At 46.9% G+C, this 21,844-nt stretch overlaps 1 protein-coding gene across 10 annotated transcripts in view; it reads left to right on the plus strand.

Annotated features, from left to right (window-relative positions):
• Positions 1–21,844, plus strand: part of WASHC1 (WASH complex subunit 1) — a 64,499-nt gene that overhangs the window by 34,732 nt on the left and 7,923 nt on the right. For all 10 annotated transcript variants that reach the window (XM_006027747.3, XM_025209036.1, XM_025209035.1 and 7 more), the window contains 2 exons: positions 16,711–16,822; positions 17,466–17,612. In XM_006027747.3, coding sequence (XP_006027809.1) covers positions 16,711–16,822; positions 17,466–17,612 — 259 coding nt within the window. The remainder of the gene's footprint in view (positions 1–16,710; positions 16,823–17,465; positions 17,613–21,844) is intronic.

Consider the following 21,844-nt stretch of genomic DNA (forward strand, 5'->3'; position numbering starts at 1 on the left):
ATCGAATACTTCCCTATTTGCACAGGCCTAGTTATTATCCCTAAGTGTGTGTGTGTGTGTGTGTGTGTGTGCGTGCGCTTGTGTTTGGTGGGGGAGGGGTGAAGACGTACAGGTCTCTCACTTTTGGTACATCCAGAAGCAGATTTCTGTGTCTGCCTGGATCATCTTGGCAGATGCCCCAAGAGCCCTTTGAGGAGGAAGCAAAAACACTTCATAGTACTTCTGGGATCCCTGGGAGGAAGAAACAGAATTACACACCGCTTTGTAATGTTTCAGTTAGCATCAAAGGCTGAGAGTAATAGTCACGGTAGATGCTTCTTTCAGACATCTATAGCGTTAGCTTTCATCGGAGATCAGTAGTCTGAACCACATGAAGATCTGAACCTGGACAAAGATCAGTCTTTCTTCTCTGAACTTCCTGGCTGACTTCAGGTGGTGGGAAGAAAGTTGATAGTGCTCTCCCCCAGTTATGCACAAATGAAATCCCATCACTTAGTTCATTCACCTTTCTAGAATATATTCAACTTCTCCCTCCTTCTTATAATCAGTAGAAGTGTTAATAATGTTGATACTCACCTGACTTGGAACCAAGGGATCAATATGCCACTGAGATGCATGGGTAGGTTTCTAACCATCTACAAGAATGTAGTTCAGAGCTGTAGTCCAAGACTTCCTCAAGTCAGGTCAACTGTACTGCATCACTTGTTTGCTGATGTTCTGAAGGGGCCAGTGTCATTATTTTCTATCTTCCTGAAGTAAAGGATACAGCTCTTTTGAAGCAGCACATGATCTAATTGTGCACTGTGACAGGGAGGGTAAACAGATGACTCTCCTATGCCTGACCACCTCACCAACTATTCACCATGCTGCCTGCATGACAGCTTCCTTCCTCTCATTTCACTGTCACATTGCCACAGTTCTGGTAGCAGTGTGGTACTGATGTGGAGGAGCGATGTAGCATTTGTATTGCTGTTTGACACTGACCAAAATGTCACAGTAGCAACATGGACACGTCACCTTTTTAAGCATTATTTAGTGAATAGTAGCATATGTTGCTGGTTCTCCATCGCTACATGCTCAGCAAGGGTGCTCATCCCAGCATATCTCACTGTGGTCTAGTCTCCAGAAGTTCTTGGGGATTCCCAAGCATAGAGGAAAGCAGTGATTGGATGGTTGGCTACGTGGGAGTGACCGATCAAATTGTCATGGAAGTAACAGTTGCTACCTATGGCTACCACTGCTAGCTTGCTGCTACCACCAAGAACGTGGAACAGATTCATATTGGCTCCTGGCCTTTCGGGCTATAAATGTCCAGCTTTGGGAGATCACGACTGGGATGCTGTGTTCAAGGCACCTCCTGCAGCTTATGGAAGCTGATTTGGCTTTGGCCCTCTAACTTGAACAGGAATGACAGCCAGGCACTTGCTGGCAACCACAGAAAGCCACATCCTTGACCATCTCTGGTTCTTCCTCTCTGCCAGCACTCCCACACTGAAGAGGTGATAGCTGCAAACTAGGGATGCACTGGTAGAGATTTTTGCAGCCAGTACTGATAGCCGATTTTTAAGGAGGCATATCAACCAATACCGATCTGATTTCCAGTGCAGCTGCATGCATCTGGTAAGTCTGTGGTGGAAGGGGAGGGGGGAGGGAAGGGGTGTGGGGCAGCACACCCTGGGAGGGTATGGGGGGTGGGGATGGTGTGTGCCCTGGATCTGTGCGGGGTGCAGGCTGGCTGGGCTGCAGCTGCGGGCTGGAGCTGGCACCAGGGCAGTGCTGGGCAGGCCGTGGTGGTGCTGGGAGGGGGCTGCAGAGGAGGGCTGCAGCCACCCCAAAAATTGCCATAGCCACCCCATAGCCTGCCTCCTAGCACTGCCTACCCTGTGCAGATCCAGGGTCACCCCCCCCCCCCCCATGCTCTCCCGGACAAGCGGCAGGGGTAGTGGTGGGAGCCACCAGACGAGTGGATTTGCCTCCGCACAAGCTACGCGCAGCACCAGGAGCCATGCCCCCTGGGCAAACTGCAGCTCTGTCCTGCACCTCCCCGCCCCAAGCTGGGCAGCACCTACCCCTGCCCCAGCCACACACCCTCTTCACTGTGGTGGCCTCGATCTGCACCCCTGCCTTCCTCCCCTTCCACCACAACAGACTTACCAGCTGCACACAGCTCTCCAAGCTGCCTGGCTGTGCTCCTCACTGCCCACGTGCTGCACTGCATCTGCAGACATGCATGGGCCATTTATCAGCCACATCAGGCCTATTTCTGATATAGACAGTTTTCTTTATATCGGTGCCAATCTGATATCGGACTGATGTGTCGGTGCGCCTCTACTGCAAAACTATAGAGCATATTATCTGTAAGTTGACCAGCAACTGATGGGAGCAGATCATCCTGGCGACCTGGGATGAAAAGCAGTGGTGGATAAAATTCTGCATGTCCCAGGAACCCTGTGTAAAGATCTTCGCTGAGCTGGTCCACAGCCTTGAGTAGCAAACTATCAGGATAGAGGCCCCTCAACCATGGGAAAGCACATTGCCATCACAGTGTGAAAGCTTCCAGTCCCGTGGTCAATCAGTTTGGCATTGGCAAATATATGGTAGGATCAGCAGTGTGGTAGGTGTGCCTGTCACAGACCACATGAGTGACAGTACCACAGATTATATATCTTGCTGACCCATGGGATGTCCTAGCAAGTTGTACCTGCATGAGGTTCCTGAGATACAGGGTGGGCCCTTTGACAAGATCCACACTTTACCACCCTTTTCCTTGCACACCTCAGCCAGGATTTTATCAAATGAAAGGGTTTTTTCTGGGTTGTCATGTAGACGGCAGTGGACCATGGCTGTTTCACATTCATCAGTACCAACTGGTTGGACAAGGTGCTCAATGCCAGGTTATTCAGAAACTTCACCCTCCACAAACTTCTGGAGCAGGGAAGAGTTTGCTCCTGGCCTTCCCACCATGGAGGTGGAGGGCGTACAAGACTATACCTCTACTGCTAATTGACGCCCTGTCCTACCCACTACAGCCCTGGGCAATTAAGCCATTCACAGGCTGCCTGGATGCCCATAAGGGACTATTTACTGCCTCAGGAGCTGTCACCTGGCTGTGGAATATGTGATTGGGCACCTCAAGCCTTGCTGGAGGTTGCTGAGGGGCTGCCTTGATGGCACTGATTACTACACATTTCCTGCTTCATCAAAGATAGGGCTGTGGGAGGGGCAAACATCGACATCAAATAGGCAGCAGTCAAACATTTTCTGCCCTCTAAGAATTAGGTAGGAGATGAGGCCATGACCTTGCACCAGATATGTTTGGGGAACATGCTACATATGCTAGTGGACTCCCTCCTCTGAACTTCCACCATGCAAACTCAAATTTGAACGTGAACTCTTCTCCCTATAAAAACCAAGATTCTGGGTGACCACCTGCCCTGCCTCAAAGAGTTCTTTGCAGCAGTGTGATGGAAGTGCTCAAGTCTCGCTGGGTGAAAGAGGAGGCAGTTGGGAACCTGCCCAAAAATAGAGTGGGGGTTAATGGATGGAAGCCTGTTGTTTTTCAACCTGGTGTTTGCAATACAGGACATCCCTTTTTTGGAGTCCCCTTTGTTTCAGTGGTAGAATCTGTCCTAGACACTTATACAGATACAGCCATGGGGGCACCAAATGTCTGGACTCAGTCTGGCCTTTGGATTCTGTCTCAGTGGTCTAAAGCGGGGATAGAAGGTCTGGGCAGCCTCCACTCCTCCGAAACTCCTGCCTAGGCATATGCATTGAAGGTGTGGGTGATCTCTCATGCATACACCATGGTGTGGAAGAATCAACGGTTGCCCAACATCCTTTTTCTTCCGCCCTGCCCTGCTCAACCCCTCCCCTCCCCGCCTCCCCCTCCCCTCAAGAAGCCTATTCTATATGTTTAGCAGCATTGCCTGAACCAGCCCCAACATCCACTCTACCTGATACATGTATTAATGTAACGTGTTTTTTTTCTTTTTGTTATGCAAGGCCATAGCTTTATCTCTACCAGCTTCCATCCCTGAACTCCCACACTTGTGGTTGAGTCCCTTTCTCTTCATATGGATGAGTTGCATCCACTCAGTCAGCCCGAAAGAAGATGCAGAGAAGTCACTTCATTTTACAGGCATGACTTCCATCAGGGATTTAGTGTGGAGGAAACTGCCTGGAAAATAACACTGAATGGCTTGAAATGTGTGATGCAGGCTCCCACCAACATAAATGGGACTATGTGTGGGGGGAAGAGTGTCAAAGGTCTGTTCTTTACACTTGACTGAAGGATTAAGCTTTCTCTCTCCATGGTCCTCCCTTTGACTGAATGTGATGCTGTCAATGGGCTTTGAAACAAGATAGGATTGAGATTTCAGAGTGTAAATGCAATCAATGGCAGCAAAAAAAAAATCCATTTCTGGAGGCAGCAAATTCTCTCAGAACAAGGAAAACACCATTTGCAGAGAATAAGAAAGGAGAAATCTTATTTCATGAGAAGGAAACACACTGCCTACAGAGTGAGAGAGAAGGATCCAGTTTATGAAGAGAAAGTACCACCTTGTTAGTTTGAAGGGGCAGGGAATGGAAACATTTTGAGGTGGTGGATGTAAGTAGAAGATGTGTTAGAAATTAGTGGAGTAATTCAATGTGGGAAGTGCAGTGTCCTCAAGAACAGTGCTTTATTTCTAATTTATCTAAGATCAATAATCTTGTTGTCTGGAGTTGTACATCCTTTCAGATTGAAGCCCATAGTGTTTTTCTTTACTTTTAGGACTTTATTTTTGCAGCACCATTAATCAGTTGAGATACTTGATGGGAACAAGACCGGCTCAGGTGTGGAAAAGATCTGGCAGGGAAGGGGCTGTCGTTCTGTGTGGCTACCACTCAGTTGTGTGTAACTCAGGGGTGGGCAAAATGCAGTCCAGGGGCTGGATGCGGCCCACTAGGCCATTCTATCCGGCCCGCGGGGCCCCTAAAACATTTAGAAAATTAATATTTATCTGCCCTGGGCTGCCTGTCATGTGGACCTCGATGGCTTGCCAAAACTCACTAAGCAGCTCTCTGCCCAAAATAATTGCCCGCCCCTGGTGTAACTGGTGCTGCGAGGCTGAGTAGTAGTGGAAGTTAGGGGGCTGAGGCACGTGACTTATGGGCAGGGATCCTGGTTTTCCCTGATAAAAAAAATCACAAATTCTCTGATAAAAACCCCAAAATCCACGATTAAAATGAAATGTCGCTATCTTCTGTATATATGGCTTACTCTGTCCATCTGTGTGTCTGTCTGTCTGTCTGTAATGCCCTTGGAGCACTCTGATCAGTTGTCTCGGCAGCCAATCGCAATGCTTACTGAAACAACTAATCGGAGTGCTTCACAGAGGGCGGAGTGGGATGGTGGAGTGCTGCCATGATGGTGAGGACAGAGCAGGAGCGTGAGGCCAGCTGGCCTCATTTCCCCCCCCCCGGCCCTGCTCCTGGGAGGCGGCAGTGCCGTGGGGTACTGACAGAGGGGGATGGAGGGGACGGTGGGACAAGCTTCCCCCTGCTGCTCCTGGGAGGCGGTGGTGGCAGCTGCGTGCAAGCTTCCCCTGGCGCCCCGCATCCGGGGAAGCATGCATGCTACCCAGTGCCCCGCACTGCTGCTGCTCCGGGGACAAAGCGGGACTGGACGTGGAGCGGCAGCAGCACAGGGCAGGGCAGTGAGTTGTGACAGAAGTGGCTGCGTGCAAACTAATTTTGGGAGGCAGCAATGCTGCCTCCCAGGAGCAGGGGTGGGAAGCTTGCATGCGGCTACTGCTGCTGCTGCCCCACATCCAGTCCTGCGCCTCCCAAGGCTTATTTATTATGGAGAAGAGAAGACTTGGGGGGCAGGGAGGAGATTTAACAGCAGCCTGTAACTACCTGAAGGGTGGTTCTAAAGAGGATGGAGCTAGACTGTTCTCAGTGGTGGCAAATGACAGAAGAAGGAGCAATGGTCTCACGTTGCAGCAAGGGAAGTTTAGGTTAGATATTAGGAAAAAAAAATTCTCACTAGGAGAGTAGTAAACCACTGGAACAGAGAGGTGGTGGAATCTCCATCCTTGGAGGTTTTTAAGGCCCAGCTAAACAAAGCCTTGGCTGGGATGATCTAGTTAGGGATGGTCCTGCTTTGAGTAGGGGGTTGGACTAGATGACCTCCTGAGGACCCTCCCAACCCTAATTTTCTATGATTCTATGAACAAGGACTTTGGTGTCTTGACTGTCTATCCCTTGCAGCACTGCACATAGTTTTGTGGTAAGTACTTATGTTCTCTTCATGTTTCAGAGTGAGTTTCTTTCCTCCTTGACAAGTGACTTCCTAAATATGGCATCCTGGAGTTCAGCATCTGTCTTAGTGGTTCCACATCAAGTTTGCTGGAAGGGGGAGAGGGTTAATATAAGCTTGTTTTCTAGTCCTGCAAAACTCATTATGGGTTTCTCAGAATTAACATAGGTTGTTCTTGCTGCAGCTTGGCCAGTACAAAGATTTTGCAGGCCAAAATATTGCTCTTATTTATGCTTGTACCTACTCCATTAGCTGTCAGTGGGAATGGGTGGCTGCTACAGAAGGTATAATTTGGCCAGCAGAACTCTTATTGTTATGGTGATCAGTCACAAGGAGAGAGATCAACGTGGCTGTCAGTGCCCCAATTGAATTTGTGGATCTGTCATTTAGAAGAAACACATTGTGAGCCAAACAAATTTGTTCTGATATCAATTAGGTGCAAGCAAGGTAGAATCCTGTAATGCTTTTCATATAATGTTTTTTTCTAAAGTAAATCCTCATTTGGACTTGGGAGGCCTTTCCGGGGACAGATTTCTTGAAAAGGTGGTGCCCTCCTTTTTGTGGACAGTAATAAGACTACCTGTCTAGAGGTGTTCTCAGACTGGTAGCTGTGAATCACTGGTTGGCTACAGTGCTGCTTCCATCATTCATGATAAAAGGATATCTGTCCATTCAAGTGGTGAGACTCCTGCTCTTTGGAGCCAATTCTAAGATCTTTTAAGGGAGATGGTGTGAATGCAGTCTGTGTCAGCAGATACTTGTGACATGAAGACAACTCCATTTAAAGACAATAAGAAAAAAATTTTACTTCACTAAGAGGGGATCATTCCTGCAGACTGGGAGAGAAGATCAATTTGCAAGAGTACTTGGAACTGAAATTAGAATCACAGATGAGAAAAGGGAAGGTGTTAATCAAGGGGACTTTTTAACTAGCAGTAAACTGTCAGCAGGGATGAACTCATAACTCAGCTGGCTGGAGCCTTGAGTTATTGGATGAAGAACATGTCTTTGTACTGCTTGCTTTACTGGGCTTAGGAGAAATTTTGAGGAGTCTTGAGATTTGAAAATCAGTTGGCAAGAGAGACTATGGGTTGGTGAGGAAAATATTTATTGCTCAACAGGAGCCGGTAGAAAAAACATTTAATTAAAATAGGCAGGGAGGAGCAGAAAAAGATTTAGATATGATGAGTTGTAAGGATTTGGGGGAGGGGAGGTAGATAATCACCACAGCAATCGCACAGAGAGATGAACACAGCACCAAAGATTGAAGTGTCTTGGATGACTGACCCTTTATGAGCCCTGATGGACCCTTCAGAAGATCTGGTGGGGAGAGGGAGAAGGCTGTCAATAAATTTTCAAGTTAAAACAAAACAAAAGCAAGGTGGAGAAGATAGTCAGCCCTTGTGCCAATAGTAAGCTGAAGGCTTTTTACCTCTATTGGCACGTTACCAGCTCTGTCACAGGACAAGCTCGTTTCTCTTGCTCTGACTTTATGCCTCAGTAAGCCAAGTCTATATGTGGCTTGGTTTATACATAGAGGTATTTAGCTGGGTTAGTCTGAAGTCAGGCAGATATGCAAGTGAGGCCCCCTCTACTTGTCCAGGTAAAGACATGATGGGATCTACTGAGCGATTCACACAAACGTGCCTCCTGCCATGCCACACGTGCATGGCTGGAAGCATAATTGTGGGATCACATGTTAGATCCAATTGCACCTTATTGCTGATGCAGGGGGAGCCCTACCCTGGGCACCTCATGCACCCCTGCAGCAGGGAGATGCAGTTGCAGGAATCTCCCTGCCTCAGGGGTGCATGAAACCCCCAGAGTGGGGAGATGACTGCTGCAGCAATCTCCCTGACTTGAGGTGTGTGAAACTCCCCAGGATGGGGAGACCACCACAGCAGCCATCTCCCCACCCTGGGGGTTTCATTTCATGCATGCTCTGTGGATGCTGGGACCCAGCTGGGTCTGGGCACTGGGAGGCACACTGTAAGGACCTCAAGTCTGCAGCTCTGAAACAGTGGCATCCAGCAGCTGCAGGGTGCTGCCGAGACCCAGAGTCTGTAGCTGCTGGGGATCCTGGGGCCAGGTGAACCCCTATGGCTGGGAGCCCACAGCTGATGGGGCTCCCAGCCACGGGGAACCCTGCTATATGTACAAATTAAAGCTTGTTAATCAGCTATAGAGTTAGTACATATTTTGGAGGTCTGTCTTTTTAGCTGTTTGGAGCTTTTTATCATGTGGTAAGTACTTTGCACGTGTAGCTGGTCTCAAGGCAATTGCACAGTTAACCAATTAATTGTGCAATACCTGTAACATGTAGAAGAGACCTTACAGACTAACTAAATCAGAGAGTGAGCAAGCGCACAGGCTTTCATGAACTTAGGTTCACTTCAATGGTTCATCAGTCACTGAGTTCATGAAAGCTTGTGCTCGATATACATTTCTTATTTAGTTAATCTATACGCTGCCTTCTGTTAGGTTTATAGAAACTCAAAAATTGTATTTTAGGGATTAGATTCTGATGAGTGAAAAACACTTAGCAGTTTCCAATAATATGCAGAGAAAATGCTGTTTGATCATATGCTCATTTAGTAGGTGAGGGACTATTAAATGATAAAAGAGTTAATTGGTAAGAAGGCATCTTGAGGACTTCTGCAGGGAAGGCAGGTACCTTCTTAGTTCAGAGAAAACCAGCTTGGAAGAGGTGATAAGGGGACAAATGAGCCTATATAAGATCTTATTCTTATCTAAAATATTGACTGGTAGTGCATCCATGATGGTACAGGAATTATGCGAGAGGCAAGGATTTCTTGGGTGATTTTTATTGGACCAGCTCCATGGTTGGGATAACGTTAGGTTTTGACCTGATGAAAAATGCCTTGCATTCAAAAGCTTGTCTAACTTTATCCTAACCGTGCAATCGATTAGTGCCCAAAAAATCCTTGCCTTTCATATTTATTGACTGCCATTCAACCTGGAGAAGTGGGGCTTTGGGGAGAGATGGAGGTAGGTATTGCAGAGAAAATTACTGAAAATTAATTAAAACTATTAAAACAGAGAAGCAATGGAAAGATGTGGACAGTCCTGAGCAAAGAGGTTGCTTTTAAAGTTTATTGTGCTACCTTGCACCTGGAACTGTAAGTTGATAGTTTGCCCAGAAAGACTAGGGCATTTGAGCTGGATAGGATCTAAAAGGAATATTGTCAGTTTTATCTCTAGTCAACCTGTTGCAGATGAAGAATAAATCATAATATATTTTGAAATTTTTCTTAAAACTCTGCTGATAGTGTCTGGCCAGCCAGTGGTGAGAGGGAGATGTGAAGGTTGTAATGACATCCTGATTGCATCCTTGACGTATAGTTGCTAGTCTTTTGGGTTAAGATTTGAGTAGAGAAGATCCTCGGTGTGGAGAGCCAGAAGACAGGGAGAGGACAGAATAGCAGTGGTTCAGAGTCTCGTTTAGATGGGAACACCCTCTGAAAGCAGAGGCTCAAAGGCAAAGAGGAACTGTTGCTGAGCACGAGAAGATGCCCTACAGAATAGGATGTGCACACAATCGCACTGTGCACAGCCTGACAGAATTCAGAAAGCTCTGCGCTCTCTTAATCTGAGAGGCAGTTTGGCATCCATAGAAGCGGGACTGTATAGGCGAACACTTAGACACCTGCAAATCAGGCTCAAGGAGTAATCAAAGTGTGATAAACATTCATTAGGATAATAACCAGGCCCTTAATGGAGGAAGGAATGCTGATTACATTATCTCACTTGGGATTTCTTTCTGTCAAGGATGGTGCTAGATGACAGTTTCTGATTACACTTACTCAGACATGAAATAAGACTTTAAGGAGCTGCTTAAATGTGAAGGAGAAGCAGAGCAAAAGGCAAACAAGTTGATCTTTTTTTCTTTGACTGAGTGATTTAACTTATTTGGCTTCCTGGTGAAAACTTCCACTCATACTCTCTACCTTTAAACCTTTTGAAAGGAATTGGCAGTGTTAATGGACTTTGAATGCTTCCCTGAACAGCCATAAATTGCAAATGTATTTGCAACGTTTTGCTCTTGCTATTTCCGCCTCTCTTCTGAGGCAGGATGGGTTGTGTGGCAAAGTCTAGGTGGATAGAACTGGAAATCTTATCCTAATTCTGTCTGTGATTACTGTGTAGCCTCTATGCTGACCTAAAAGTCTGTAAAAGAGGAGTGATCCCTAACACAACTCCTTACAGTAAAGCACCTTTAAAGAACTCTCTGATCCCTGAATGTTGCATAACATTGCATAAATGCAAGGTCCTGTTAGATAGGCATTTGAAACCTAAGTCTGCTGGCTAGCAATCTGAGCTTTCATAGTGCACTGGACTGACAAGCCAGCATTGAAACCCAAGTCCCCACCTGTTGATGTGTCTACTGTTTTAGCAACTTTGGGGAACGTTGAAGGCTGGGACTGTTCATATATTCCCTTTCAAGACTACATGTTGAAATGCTCAGTACTGGCCAATGGACTTGCAAAAGTTGGTATTTTATGGGTTAAGCCAGTAGAAGGAGCGGGTCACTGATGGTGACCCCTACAACCCATTCACTTTCTTTCATGAGCTTTAAAATACTTCCCCAAGTTGCCAGTGTAACAGAGCTGGCTTCTTTTTGATTGGTAACGTGGATATCCCAGCATAGGTGTTCCCAGCAGCTGGAATCCCTGACAAGAGATTCTGGGTTTTGCTAGACATATGCACAGGCCTTGTGCCCCCAGTCTACTTTTTACTGCTGTAAGGTTACATTATCTTGGACACAGGCTTTGTCAAGATAGAATCCCATACTGTATGTTGGCCAGGGAAGCAGCATTTTATTTCAGTTACTCTTACGTGGGCCAGCTATAGGGAGCGTGCTTCCCTCTCTGCTTCAGCCAGCCCCTCTGGTTGCCCTTTCAAGCCACCTCTAAAGTCCTAGAGCTGCTATAAAATCCAAGATGTACTGAACCAGGAGCCACTCCTATCTCCAACTCTAATCCTTTGACCCCAACTATGAAGGGGAATTTAAGCAGGACCTCTCCATATCTACATTATTACCTTTAGCTTATTAAACTAAATTCTGGATCACCTTAAAAACCACCCAAGGGATTACAGTGCACGCTTGACAATGTGCTTAGCAGATGAGTATAATAATGTGAGTATCTCCATCTGCTCCACACAGCTCTGGGCCCCGGCCTAGGGCTGGAGTCTCACCTGAGAGCAAGCCAGAAGGCTGACTTTCCCCTTGTATATACAGTGTGTTTTTTAGAGAAAAGTCATTTAATACTTCAGCTGCTTTATCCTCCTGTGTGACCTCATTTCTCATTCCACTCTGTAATGTTCTTTCTCCTTGGCTGATCGCTTACTTTTGTACTTCAGACATGAAATTGGAGTTGCTTGGTATTCCAGGGAGGTCTACTCACAGCCTCTCTTTGCATTTCTGATATGCCTCAGCATATATCTAACCTCTTCCCCTATTTTGGTCCCTACTCCCCATCTTTAGGTGGTGCAGGTCCCGAACAGACTCATTGTAAATGACCTTTCTCTGGTTTGACCCATCCCACTTGTAATTTAACCTAAATTGGATTTAACTCAGGCTGCTTTGCTAGTGGTTGAGTCTTGAAAGTTAGCAATTCTGCTGATTCTGGTTCTCAAGCTTAACATGCACTTGTCAGAAGCACCTTCCTCCATCTCTTATCCCAACCAAACTAGACTATATACGTCACACAGGTTTTGGGTTCTGGGGTAGGCATGATTGTCCCTGTTGGAGACTCCTTCAAAGAAGCATAGGATTTTTGTTGATTCTTGATAACATGAGTTGGTATGTCAAGTCCCATGTCAGCGTGGAGCAGTGACTGCTGCTTCCATTATGGAGTGAGGTATCTGGAAGTAAAAATGATTTGAAAGAATATATGCATCATGGAGGATCTCCCAGGAAGGATTTGCATGGGTAAAAAAACCCTTGAACCTGAAAGCTTGCTTAATAACTATTCTCCAACTAGTTGGGTTGGTCTAATAAAAGATATCAGATTCACCCAAGGAACCTTGTCTGCCTATGTCCTTAGACCAACACGGCTACAACCTACACCCCTTTAAAATCTCTTTGGATTCTAAATACAGAATTAAAATAATCCACTAGAGAAGCTTAATCCACCACAGTACTGAGGAAGGGAGTGGGGAACATTAATCTGGCTCTGTTCCCTTAGGCTGACAGCATCCAGGATCTGTATGTGAAAGTAGGTACTGTGTTCATGTACCCCACTCTGTTACCAGCCTTGCTTGTCCCTTTAGCATGTGTGCTCCCTCTCTGCTGGCTGAAAAAGGTGTCACTGCCACTGTGAGTCTCCCTTGGATTCCAAAGTCGCATGAATCTCCCCAAGAAAGCTTCTCAAGCAGAAAGGAGCACTGGAAGCAAGATAACAGCACTGACTAATAAACTAGGCACATCCCATTCCAATACTCAAAGCATTGTCAGCGGCTTAGGGTGCAGGGATTTTTCTGCAGCTGGTGTGCTGTTGTTACAATCCTAGGCCCCAGTTTGCCTTTAATTAAGCAGGGCCTGCTCATCCTTCTGTGTTAAATACAGGGAAACACCTCACCTAACAGCACTGTGGGTAGAGTGCTTTGCCCCCTGAAATCAGTGGGAAAGAACCTTTCTATCCTGGCATCATGCTTCCTGCCTTTATGGGCACACAGCTGTCCCCTTGAAGGAAGCTCATGTATCCACTGCAATGAAAATGCTGAAGCTTCCAGAGTGCACTTTAATGTATTCTTCAGTAAATAGCTGTAGCATCTCTTTAAATTAATGTATGCGAACATGACTCGAATTATATGCGCATAAAACTGTCATGTATTTTTAGGTCCCGACGCATGTGATGGAGTTTGGTGGATTAGTAGGATTGAGGTGGCTTAATCATTTTTAGCTACCTTGGTCAGCAACAACTAGATTAATTCTTGGGGACAGTGTGCACAGTTCCTGTGATATATACTGCAGCCATACCACCTCCTGGCCAGGATTTTTGTCAGCCCCACCTCCCCATGCTCATCAGGATTAGGCCTAATGAATCCTGGCATGGGAGATCATAAAGGACAATGCAGGGGACTGCAGGGAATTACACTGCTGATTCAGGGTTGGAGGGGAAGGGGGTGCTATCTGACTTGGTACTGATTGACTTCCCAGGGTGGTATTCAGGGACTGTTATCTGGTTGGAGGTGCGGTCTTTTTTGGATGGATGCAAGCTGGAGACTGTGATCACCTATGATGATAATTCTGTCAAAGCAAACCACATATTTTGGTGCAGTGATGTTTTATAAGTATAAAGGTCTGGGACATTGCTAGACAAGGTTCCTTGGGTGAATTTGATATCTTTTATTAGACCAACCCAAATAGTTGGAGAATAGTTATTAAGCAAGCTTTCGAGTTCAAAAACCCTTCGTCAGGCTCAGGAAGCTGCAGCAGTTGGTGTGTGCTCTTCCTGGATGGAATGAAAAGTAAACAAGCCAGGGGCTGGGCTGGGGAGTCAGTTGTCAGGCAGATTATAATGTATCAAAATCCAATGTCTATGTTTAGTCCCTGATCTCTAGTATCCAGCAGGTTGATGAAATGGAGCTCATAGGCTCGTCTCTGGGAAGTGTTGTGTAAGTTTCCCTTGAGGATCAGGACTGAGAGATTGGAGAGAGAGTGGCCCTCCTGTGAGAAATGTGCCCCCACCGGTAGTTGGGTGTTTCTGTCTTTGATGGATTTCCGGTGTGCGTTCATTCTGGTGCGCAGTTGTTGTCTGGTCTCTCCTACATATCTTCCATCAGGGCATTTGGTGCATTGGATGAGGTATACTACATTCCTGGAGGTGCAGCTGTAAGATCCTGGGATGCTGATGGCTCTGTTGTGGGGTGTAGTAATAGTGGGGGTGGTGGAGATGTGGGGGCAGGTTTTGCATTTCTTGTCATGGCACGGTCTGGATCCTTTTGGTGCGTTCTGGGCTTGAGGAAGTTTGCTTCTGGTGATGAGGTTGGCGAGGTTCGGTGCTTGTTTGAAGGCTAGGATGGGTGGCTCTGGGAAGATTTTTTTAAGAATAGGGTCTCTTTCTAGTATGGGTTGCAATTTTTTGAGGATTTTCTGTACAGGGTCAAGGGAGGGGTGATAGGTCATAACCAGGGGTGTGCGATTTGTGGGGGGGTTTCTTCTGTACTGCAGCAGTTCTTCACGTGGTATCTGGGTGGGACATTGCTATGCTTTATTCCTCTCTTCCATTTCTCTCCGCCCCAGACACCACTGTATTATTTTCTTACAAGTTATAACATGCAAACTGTTTGGAAAAGGACCAATCCCCCTTCCTAAACACTCTAGAAGCAATGGGAAGCTGGTGAGCTGGCTGTCCCTTGGGACTGGGATTGGGATACTGTCACTTAGGATACAGCCCAGGCTAGTAGAAGCTAAACTGTATCCCCATCTGACTGAGGAATCTCTGCTTAAGCCATCCCCTTGTCTAGGCATACTGCAAAGCTGTGCAAGGAACCTGCTGGAATGGCAGGGGATAATGCTCCAAGACTCTGGCTCTCATCACTGTAATAGCTGTACCCCTCACAACTGTAAATGTTTTTATCCTCACAGGGGATAAAATGGAGGCAGTGGGCTATTGCCCCCATCCTACGGGAATACCAAGGGGCTCTCCTAGGCCCATGCAAGAAGTGTGTAGTGGAGCAGAGATGAAATGAAGGTCTTTGGAGTCCAGGCGCATAACCCCACAACTTCTTGTCTGCTGGCTGTTTCCTCTTTCCTCCTCCCACACCAGTTGCTTTTTGCTGAGGTGTCTAAGGGTGCCCCTTCCCACAGCTTTATTTGGTGGGGGAAGGAGGTCTGAGGTTCTTCTTTCACACAGACGGTAAGGAAAAAGCTGGGGTGGGAGAAGAAGGGAAAATCAGTCTCTCTCTCTCTCTCTCTCTCTCTCTCTCCCCCCACCCCACCATGAAGAAGTGGTGATGAAGTGGGAAGAGGAGGGAATGATTGAATGGACCAGAAGATAAAATGAGGATAGTGAGCATAGCTGGAGGGGAGGGAAGAGAGAGAGGACTGCTGACCCAAGTTTTAAATCTGAGCAGCCAGCTGTTTTGTGCACACAGCAGCCCAGCATCTGTGAGAAGACTTTGTGCCTCTTCAGCCTGGGAGTTTGTGTGGCTGTTAACAGAATAGTGGCTAAAAGAGAATTGATAAGCTTATATTGGGACTTTCAAAAAGCCTTTGACAAAGTTTCCCTCGGGAGGCTGCGAAGGAAGCTAAGTAATCACTGGTGAAAGATAAAGTTGTGTCATGGATCTGAGGGAGAAAAGCAAACCAGGAATAAATGGTCAATTTTCAGCATTAAAGGAGGTTAATAGCTATAGTGCCCCCAGGACCTGCCCTAGGAATGGTGTCAATCAATACAGCGATTATTAAGGATCTGCAAGAGGTGAGGAGGCAAAAATGTGCAGGTGATTCTAATGTAGAGTTAGAGACTGCCAAGTGCTTCTGAAGGACCTAACAAAGCTACACAACTGGGCAACACTAGGACAGATGAAATTCACTGTAGATAAATGATAGGTAATGCATGTGGAAAGGAACAACCTGAAATAATTTGAGAACCTGTCCATGTATAAATTATCTGGAACCAGCCAGTTGGAAAGGGAATCATAGAGAACAGTCTTATACTCAAAGTTAGTACATGGAGCAAGGTGTATTAAACATAAAGAGGGTGAGGAACAATCCTGAGAAATGCAGTTTCATATTGTGTTCAGTTCTGGTTATCCCTATATCAAACAGAATAAGGTAGAAATACAGATCCAACTGGGATAACATAAATATGAGTATTTTTGTGCCGCTAGAGGGAGAAGAAGAGTTTGTGTTGTTCAGAGAAGGATTTGGAGAAGACCTGCTAGAGTGATAGTAAGCAGATCGACAGTTCCTATGCAGTACTTATCTATATGTACATACTTACATATGTATATATAGTCCCAGTCCAGGACTATGTTCACTCTGCCATGTTGCTTCCCCTTTACTAAAGGCTTTTATTACTGAACCACTTCAGGAATTGGTACTAATGGGCCTTTTGATGGCAGCCTCTGCCAGGAGGCCCAGGATTCTCTGAGTTTCAGACTTTCTGCTTCCCCCAGCCTATCTCCCTCTGGGTCCAGCATGGTGAGAGAGGGCTGCAATGCCACTGCCCTTCCCCAAACTGTTTGCTGGTAATAGGAGTGCTTCAATCTGTCTGGTGCTGGAGCCAGGTTATTTTGCCAGCGCTAACTTTACCTCACCAAAACAGGCAGCAGCTATATCTTTCTCTATGGGGTACGTGGGGTGCTTGCTTTTGCAGAAGAATCCTAGCACCTCAATTCTTACCCTGGGGGGGAATGTGTTTACCCCTCAGGATCTCCCAGAGGGTGGAGGCCAGCCGGATGCAGCTGCAGGCAATTGGTGAGAGAGTCACTCTCGCTCAGGCTAAAATTGAGAAGATAAAGGGCAGCAAGAAGGCTATTAAGGTACGAAATGCTGTTTATAGTCAGTCTTTGCAGGCTGGCTTCCCTCTCAACGGGAGTTCAGTAGCAGGACAGACCACATCACACCCCTAGTTTCTCTAGTCACAGTCCATCCACTTTGCTAGGCCTGATTACTGGATGAGATCTGTGGTTTTGCCCGCCACTTAATACAGTCGTTCCACTCTTCTCCTAGACCCCAGTCCCTACGCACAGCCCTAGTCCTGAAAGGGAAGGGCTCATTCTATAGTAACTGCTGCCCCCTCTGTGTTGAGTTCCCCTCCTGCTTTGTCTCCATTACCCTTCATCCTTTACATCTTTCTCACTTGGATGGGGTGACAGCTGCAGTGTCTTGTCTTCAAACCCTGCTCATTCCTTTGATGAATGAGTGATGAAGTGGCCCTCCACCCAAAATAATTGCCCACCCCTGGTATAGAACCCATATGAATGTGGCTGGCTCTGCCTGTGTCCACAGAGAGGCTACCTTTGGGTTTGAGTACCTGGAAAATAAGGCACCACTTAGCACAGGAGCTGTCAGTGGTGTCTCATTGCTCCCATTCAGCTCTACTGTGATGGGTGGGGGGTGTGTGTATGCACAGACATATATTTCTGGATACAGTCTTACTCTTCTATTGGTGTTTCCCCACAGGTGTTTTCCAGTGCCAAGTACCCTGCTCCAGAGCGGCTACAGGAATACAGCTCTATTTTTGCTGGCGCAGAGGATCCAGCCAAGCAGAAAGGGCAGAAACACAAGGTTCAGAGCAAGCACAGAGTGCTGGATGAGAAGTGCCTGCAGGTATGAGACTCGGGGATAGGGCCGATAGGCAAGTGGGTCTGCAGGGGAGGCAGCTCAGGGGGATTGAAGTCTCTGGCTGATGGCATATGGGGCTATAGGATAAAAAGGGTGAGCCTTTGGGAGGTGGGAACAAACCTAGACATCTAGTCTGTTCTGCTCCCCACCACAAATGCAAATTGATGGGTACATGTGAAAGACTTCCCTGGCTCCTCAGCTGTGGGTGGGTAGATTCAATAGAAGCCTGTGTGATGGGTTTCCTTTTCAGGTCTCTGGAGTTCAGAGAGGGATCACGTTGCTCACCTTGCAGCCTATGTTTTCATTTCCTCTCAGTGCATGTTGTAGGGGTTTTCCCCTGTAGTAGGTGATGAGCCATTAGCAGTTACTGCTGGTTCTCTTGTGATGCAGGAAGGAGTCAGGACAGCTGGAATCTGGTGAGGTAGGAGTCAGGGTCCTTCCAGAAGTGCTTTATCAGGTCATAGGTCTTTGTCCTTCATTCCTTGTTTGTGAAAAGGAAAGGGGGCAAGTGCAGTGTGTGTGAGTGTGTTGTAAGGGGAGGGGCTTTCTTCTCTGGAGTGGCAGCATGGTCTAGTAATGAGGATGCTGGACTGGACACCAGGAGGTGCGGGTTCTGTTTCCAGTTTGCCCACTGGCTTTGTTCAGTGACCTTGGGCATATCGCCATCACTTCTGTGCCCTTGTTGTGCTTCATACCTGTGGCTGTTAAGACTCTCTAAGCTTTTCACACACTCTCACTATGTGTTTGTGCATCACCATCAGAATAGGAACCTCAGGTTCATCAGGGGTTTCCAGGCACTCCTGTAATGCAAAGCAACCATGCTAGTAAAGGCTAAGCCTGGATATGTAGCTGCTGGGGAATGCACCACATGCATGATGCTGGGAATTGTGGTGTCTCCTTTTGGTTGGGGGAGGGGGGTAACAACAGCTTCTGTCTTCTCCTTCCTCCATCTTGGCCCAAAATGAATACTGCCCCTGAATAATTCAGTGCCGTAAGGCTTCCTGGATTTTAATGGAACCAAAGCCTCTCCTAGTGAAGCTGCATGAATATTTCAGAGACCAGGGAAGCAAAGCTGCTGCCTGTGAGGACAGCTGCTGAAACACCTGAACTTAGGAACTTAGGCCCCTATTGTAGTTTTGGAGGTGTTTGCCTGGGACCTATCAATGGCCCGTCAACAGCGTTCCCTCTAAACTGCGTGTGTGCGCGACCACGCAATAACTTTTTAATGCCATGCACACAGTGGTGTACCGATGGGGGGGGCAGTAGGGGGCCAGCCTGGAGGGGGATGCCCAGTGCCGTAGCAAGGGGGCATCAATGCTCCCCCTGCTGCCACCACTGGCTTAGTGTCTGGCCGCTCGCCCCCCAGCCACAGGCTGCTGCAGGAGGGGGAAGGGACGGGCACACTGAGATACCCGCGCACTCCCAGCCAGGACTGCTCACAGATCGCTAAACTTTAGAGGGAACATTGCTCGCGAAAGCAGGCTGCTTGAGTCAGGCTGGCTGCCAGGCCTCCTGTCAGAGAGCACTCTCTAGAGAGTGGTATCTTGATAAGGAACAGGTTTGATTTCTTTTCCCTCCATCTCTCCCATGCTTAATCTTGAGTCTAGTGTAGGCCCGAGTGAAGAGGGCATGTCCCACGTGAGCTGGGGAGGAGCACTCCTTGTTTGCAGTACACACCACTTGCCATTGGCAACACGTAGGGGGTGCACGCGGGTGCATGTGCACCCCCTGAGATCAGCCGTGCACCCGCTGGAAGCACCAGCTGTGCAACTATCAGTGCCACTGGATGTGCACTACCAGTTTCACTGCTGGCTCCGGTGATCGGCTAATGGGGACACCCCCTGCCCCTGTTGGCAACCTGGTGCCCCCCCAGACTCAGGAGGCACCAGTCACCCATGCCACTTGCCACTTCCAATGGGCTCTATTTCCCTGTGACCCTGTAGGTATGTTCAGCTGTGATGGCAGCTGCTTCCTTGCTGCCCCTGACAGCTCTCTGTAGTAGCTTCATTTTCTCCTCTATGCTGCTTGTTTTCTATAACACTTAGTCCTCATTCAGTGCGCAGGATGGACATGCCAGGCAGACTGAACAAACTTGTTGACATTTCTGACCTTTTAAGTGCTTGACTTGGCAACTTTAATATTACCTTGTTTTCTTTCTCTTTCTCTCTCTCTCTCTCGTATCAAAATTATTTAGACTCCCTAAAGTGTTTCTGAATAGACGATATTAATGAAACTTGGTAATTGGAGGGTGACAAATGAAGTCTTACCATGTGTTAAAATATATTTTAGCCTGTGGCTGTTGAGAGAATAAAAGAAACGACAAATTTAAAGAGCTGATTCTGCCAGGTGCTGAAGAGCCTATTCTGATGGGTGTTGGGTGCCTTTTGACTTCAGTTGATTTTCAGTATACTGAGGATGTGAAATTAGGGCTTTCAAATGGTTGCAAGGAAACCCATTTTTACACCTCACATGTTTTAACTAGTGGAACTCTCAGTGGCAAGATATTGCTGAGGCAGCTGATGATATCGATTTCAAGACAGGATTAGGAGTTGCATAAGGAATGCCATTTGCAGTTATTTCAGGTAGCATAAAAATAAGAGAACTATAGAAAGCCTCATACTGGAGGGAAATAGTTATGCTTAGGATTTTTATAACTGCCTTAGAAGATTAGCTTTTAAAAAGTAAATGTGAGTAATGGTTGATTTCTCACTCCACCCAAAAGTGACACATGCTTCCAGTGCTAATTGAAAGTTGCAAAGAGAATTTTAAAAAAATATACATGGCTCGAGGGTTGAGAATGTATGAGAGCAATTCTAGCAAAGACATCAGTACTCCATGATGCTTAAAAATTAAATATTAGGCAATGAATATTAATGTGCAAAAGGACCTTTATTTCTGACTCTCTTGACTCCCTACTTCTGTAGTCACTAAATACATTTCAGATTTTTTCTATGCTGCTAATGCCAAAGTGCCAGATGTTTATTTCAGTGTATGGTGTGTGTGTGTCTGAGTGTGTTCCACAAGTCATAACTCATAAAAAAGAAATAAAATTCAAAACCTAGCAGGCTTGTTCTTTAGGCACTTTACAACTTCAGAGCATCCTTAACCTTCAACTCTTAATGAACTAATAGAGCTGAGGAAGCCATTTCCCAGCATTTGTGGCCACCAAATATCAGGCCTGAAACTTCATTACACACAGACCGTGATTGCAGGTGTAAATCATTTCTGCAAACTTGGCATTGAATCTTTATCTTGAAAGCATAATTGATTGCGTCACTGAGAGGGTTCAACAAGGGAGCAAAGAGTGTGATTGTGGGGTGGGAGGGGATGTTTCAGGCAAATTGAACATTGTGGGGGGAGGGGGAAATTGAACATTGTCACCGCTGGTCACTTTTTTTTTTTCCCACTGGTCAAAACTTTAATCTGACAGAACAGCTGGATGAATGAACAGTTCCTTTCCAGTGTGAGGATAGATTTCCCCACCCCATGAGAAAAGGGTTAGCTCATTTCAGACAGGAGAAACTGACACAGGAGTTGAATGAGCTGGCCAAGGAGAGGAGTCAGAACCAGACACAGGAGAAGTGTTTGGCCTGGTAGGTGGCACTGCCTCCAAATGGTCCTCAGTGGGTTTAGGAAGCATCTTCTCTCTGCATCTTCTCTCTTTGGTGTGCCCAGAAGAGTTCAGTCCATCAGGGGGCTATTGCATTGTCTTGCAAAGCATTGGGTGCAGGCTGCTGCCAGGCTAGGAGGCTTGCTGGTCTGATCTGGGCTGGCCAGCAGAGTGCATGCTGTAAAAGTTCAGATGAAATAACTCCCTCTGTATCAGGAGTTTTATATATTATACATGAAGCTTTAGAGCTGAGAGAGAGAAGATTTCGGTTCATTAGAGTTGAAAACTCCTGCAAATCCCTCAGGCTTTGCAAAACCATCTGGCACAGGCTCTTCCCAGCCTGCTCCTTCCCCTGCCCGCTCCCTCACCTGGTTTCAGCACGCTTTCCTCCCCCCATTCCCAACCAAGGCCAGTGAAGGCAGTAGGACTGACAGGGTAGTGACAGAGAGAGTCTCTGTTACATATTGGTGTCATCACACCAGCAACATGGAGATGCACCACTACTGCCCTGGCTGTAGAGAACGGTGTAGTGTAGAGATGTCACACGCACACAGCCTGTGGGCAGGATCTGGCCCACAGAGTCATTCTATCCATCCCACCAGCCATG

This window comes from Alligator sinensis, unplaced genomic scaffold (genome assembly GCF_000455745.1).
Source record: "Alligator sinensis unplaced genomic scaffold, ASM45574v1 scaffold659_1, whole genome shotgun sequence".
NCBI lineage: Eukaryota > Metazoa > Chordata > Crocodylia > Alligatoridae > Alligator > Alligator sinensis.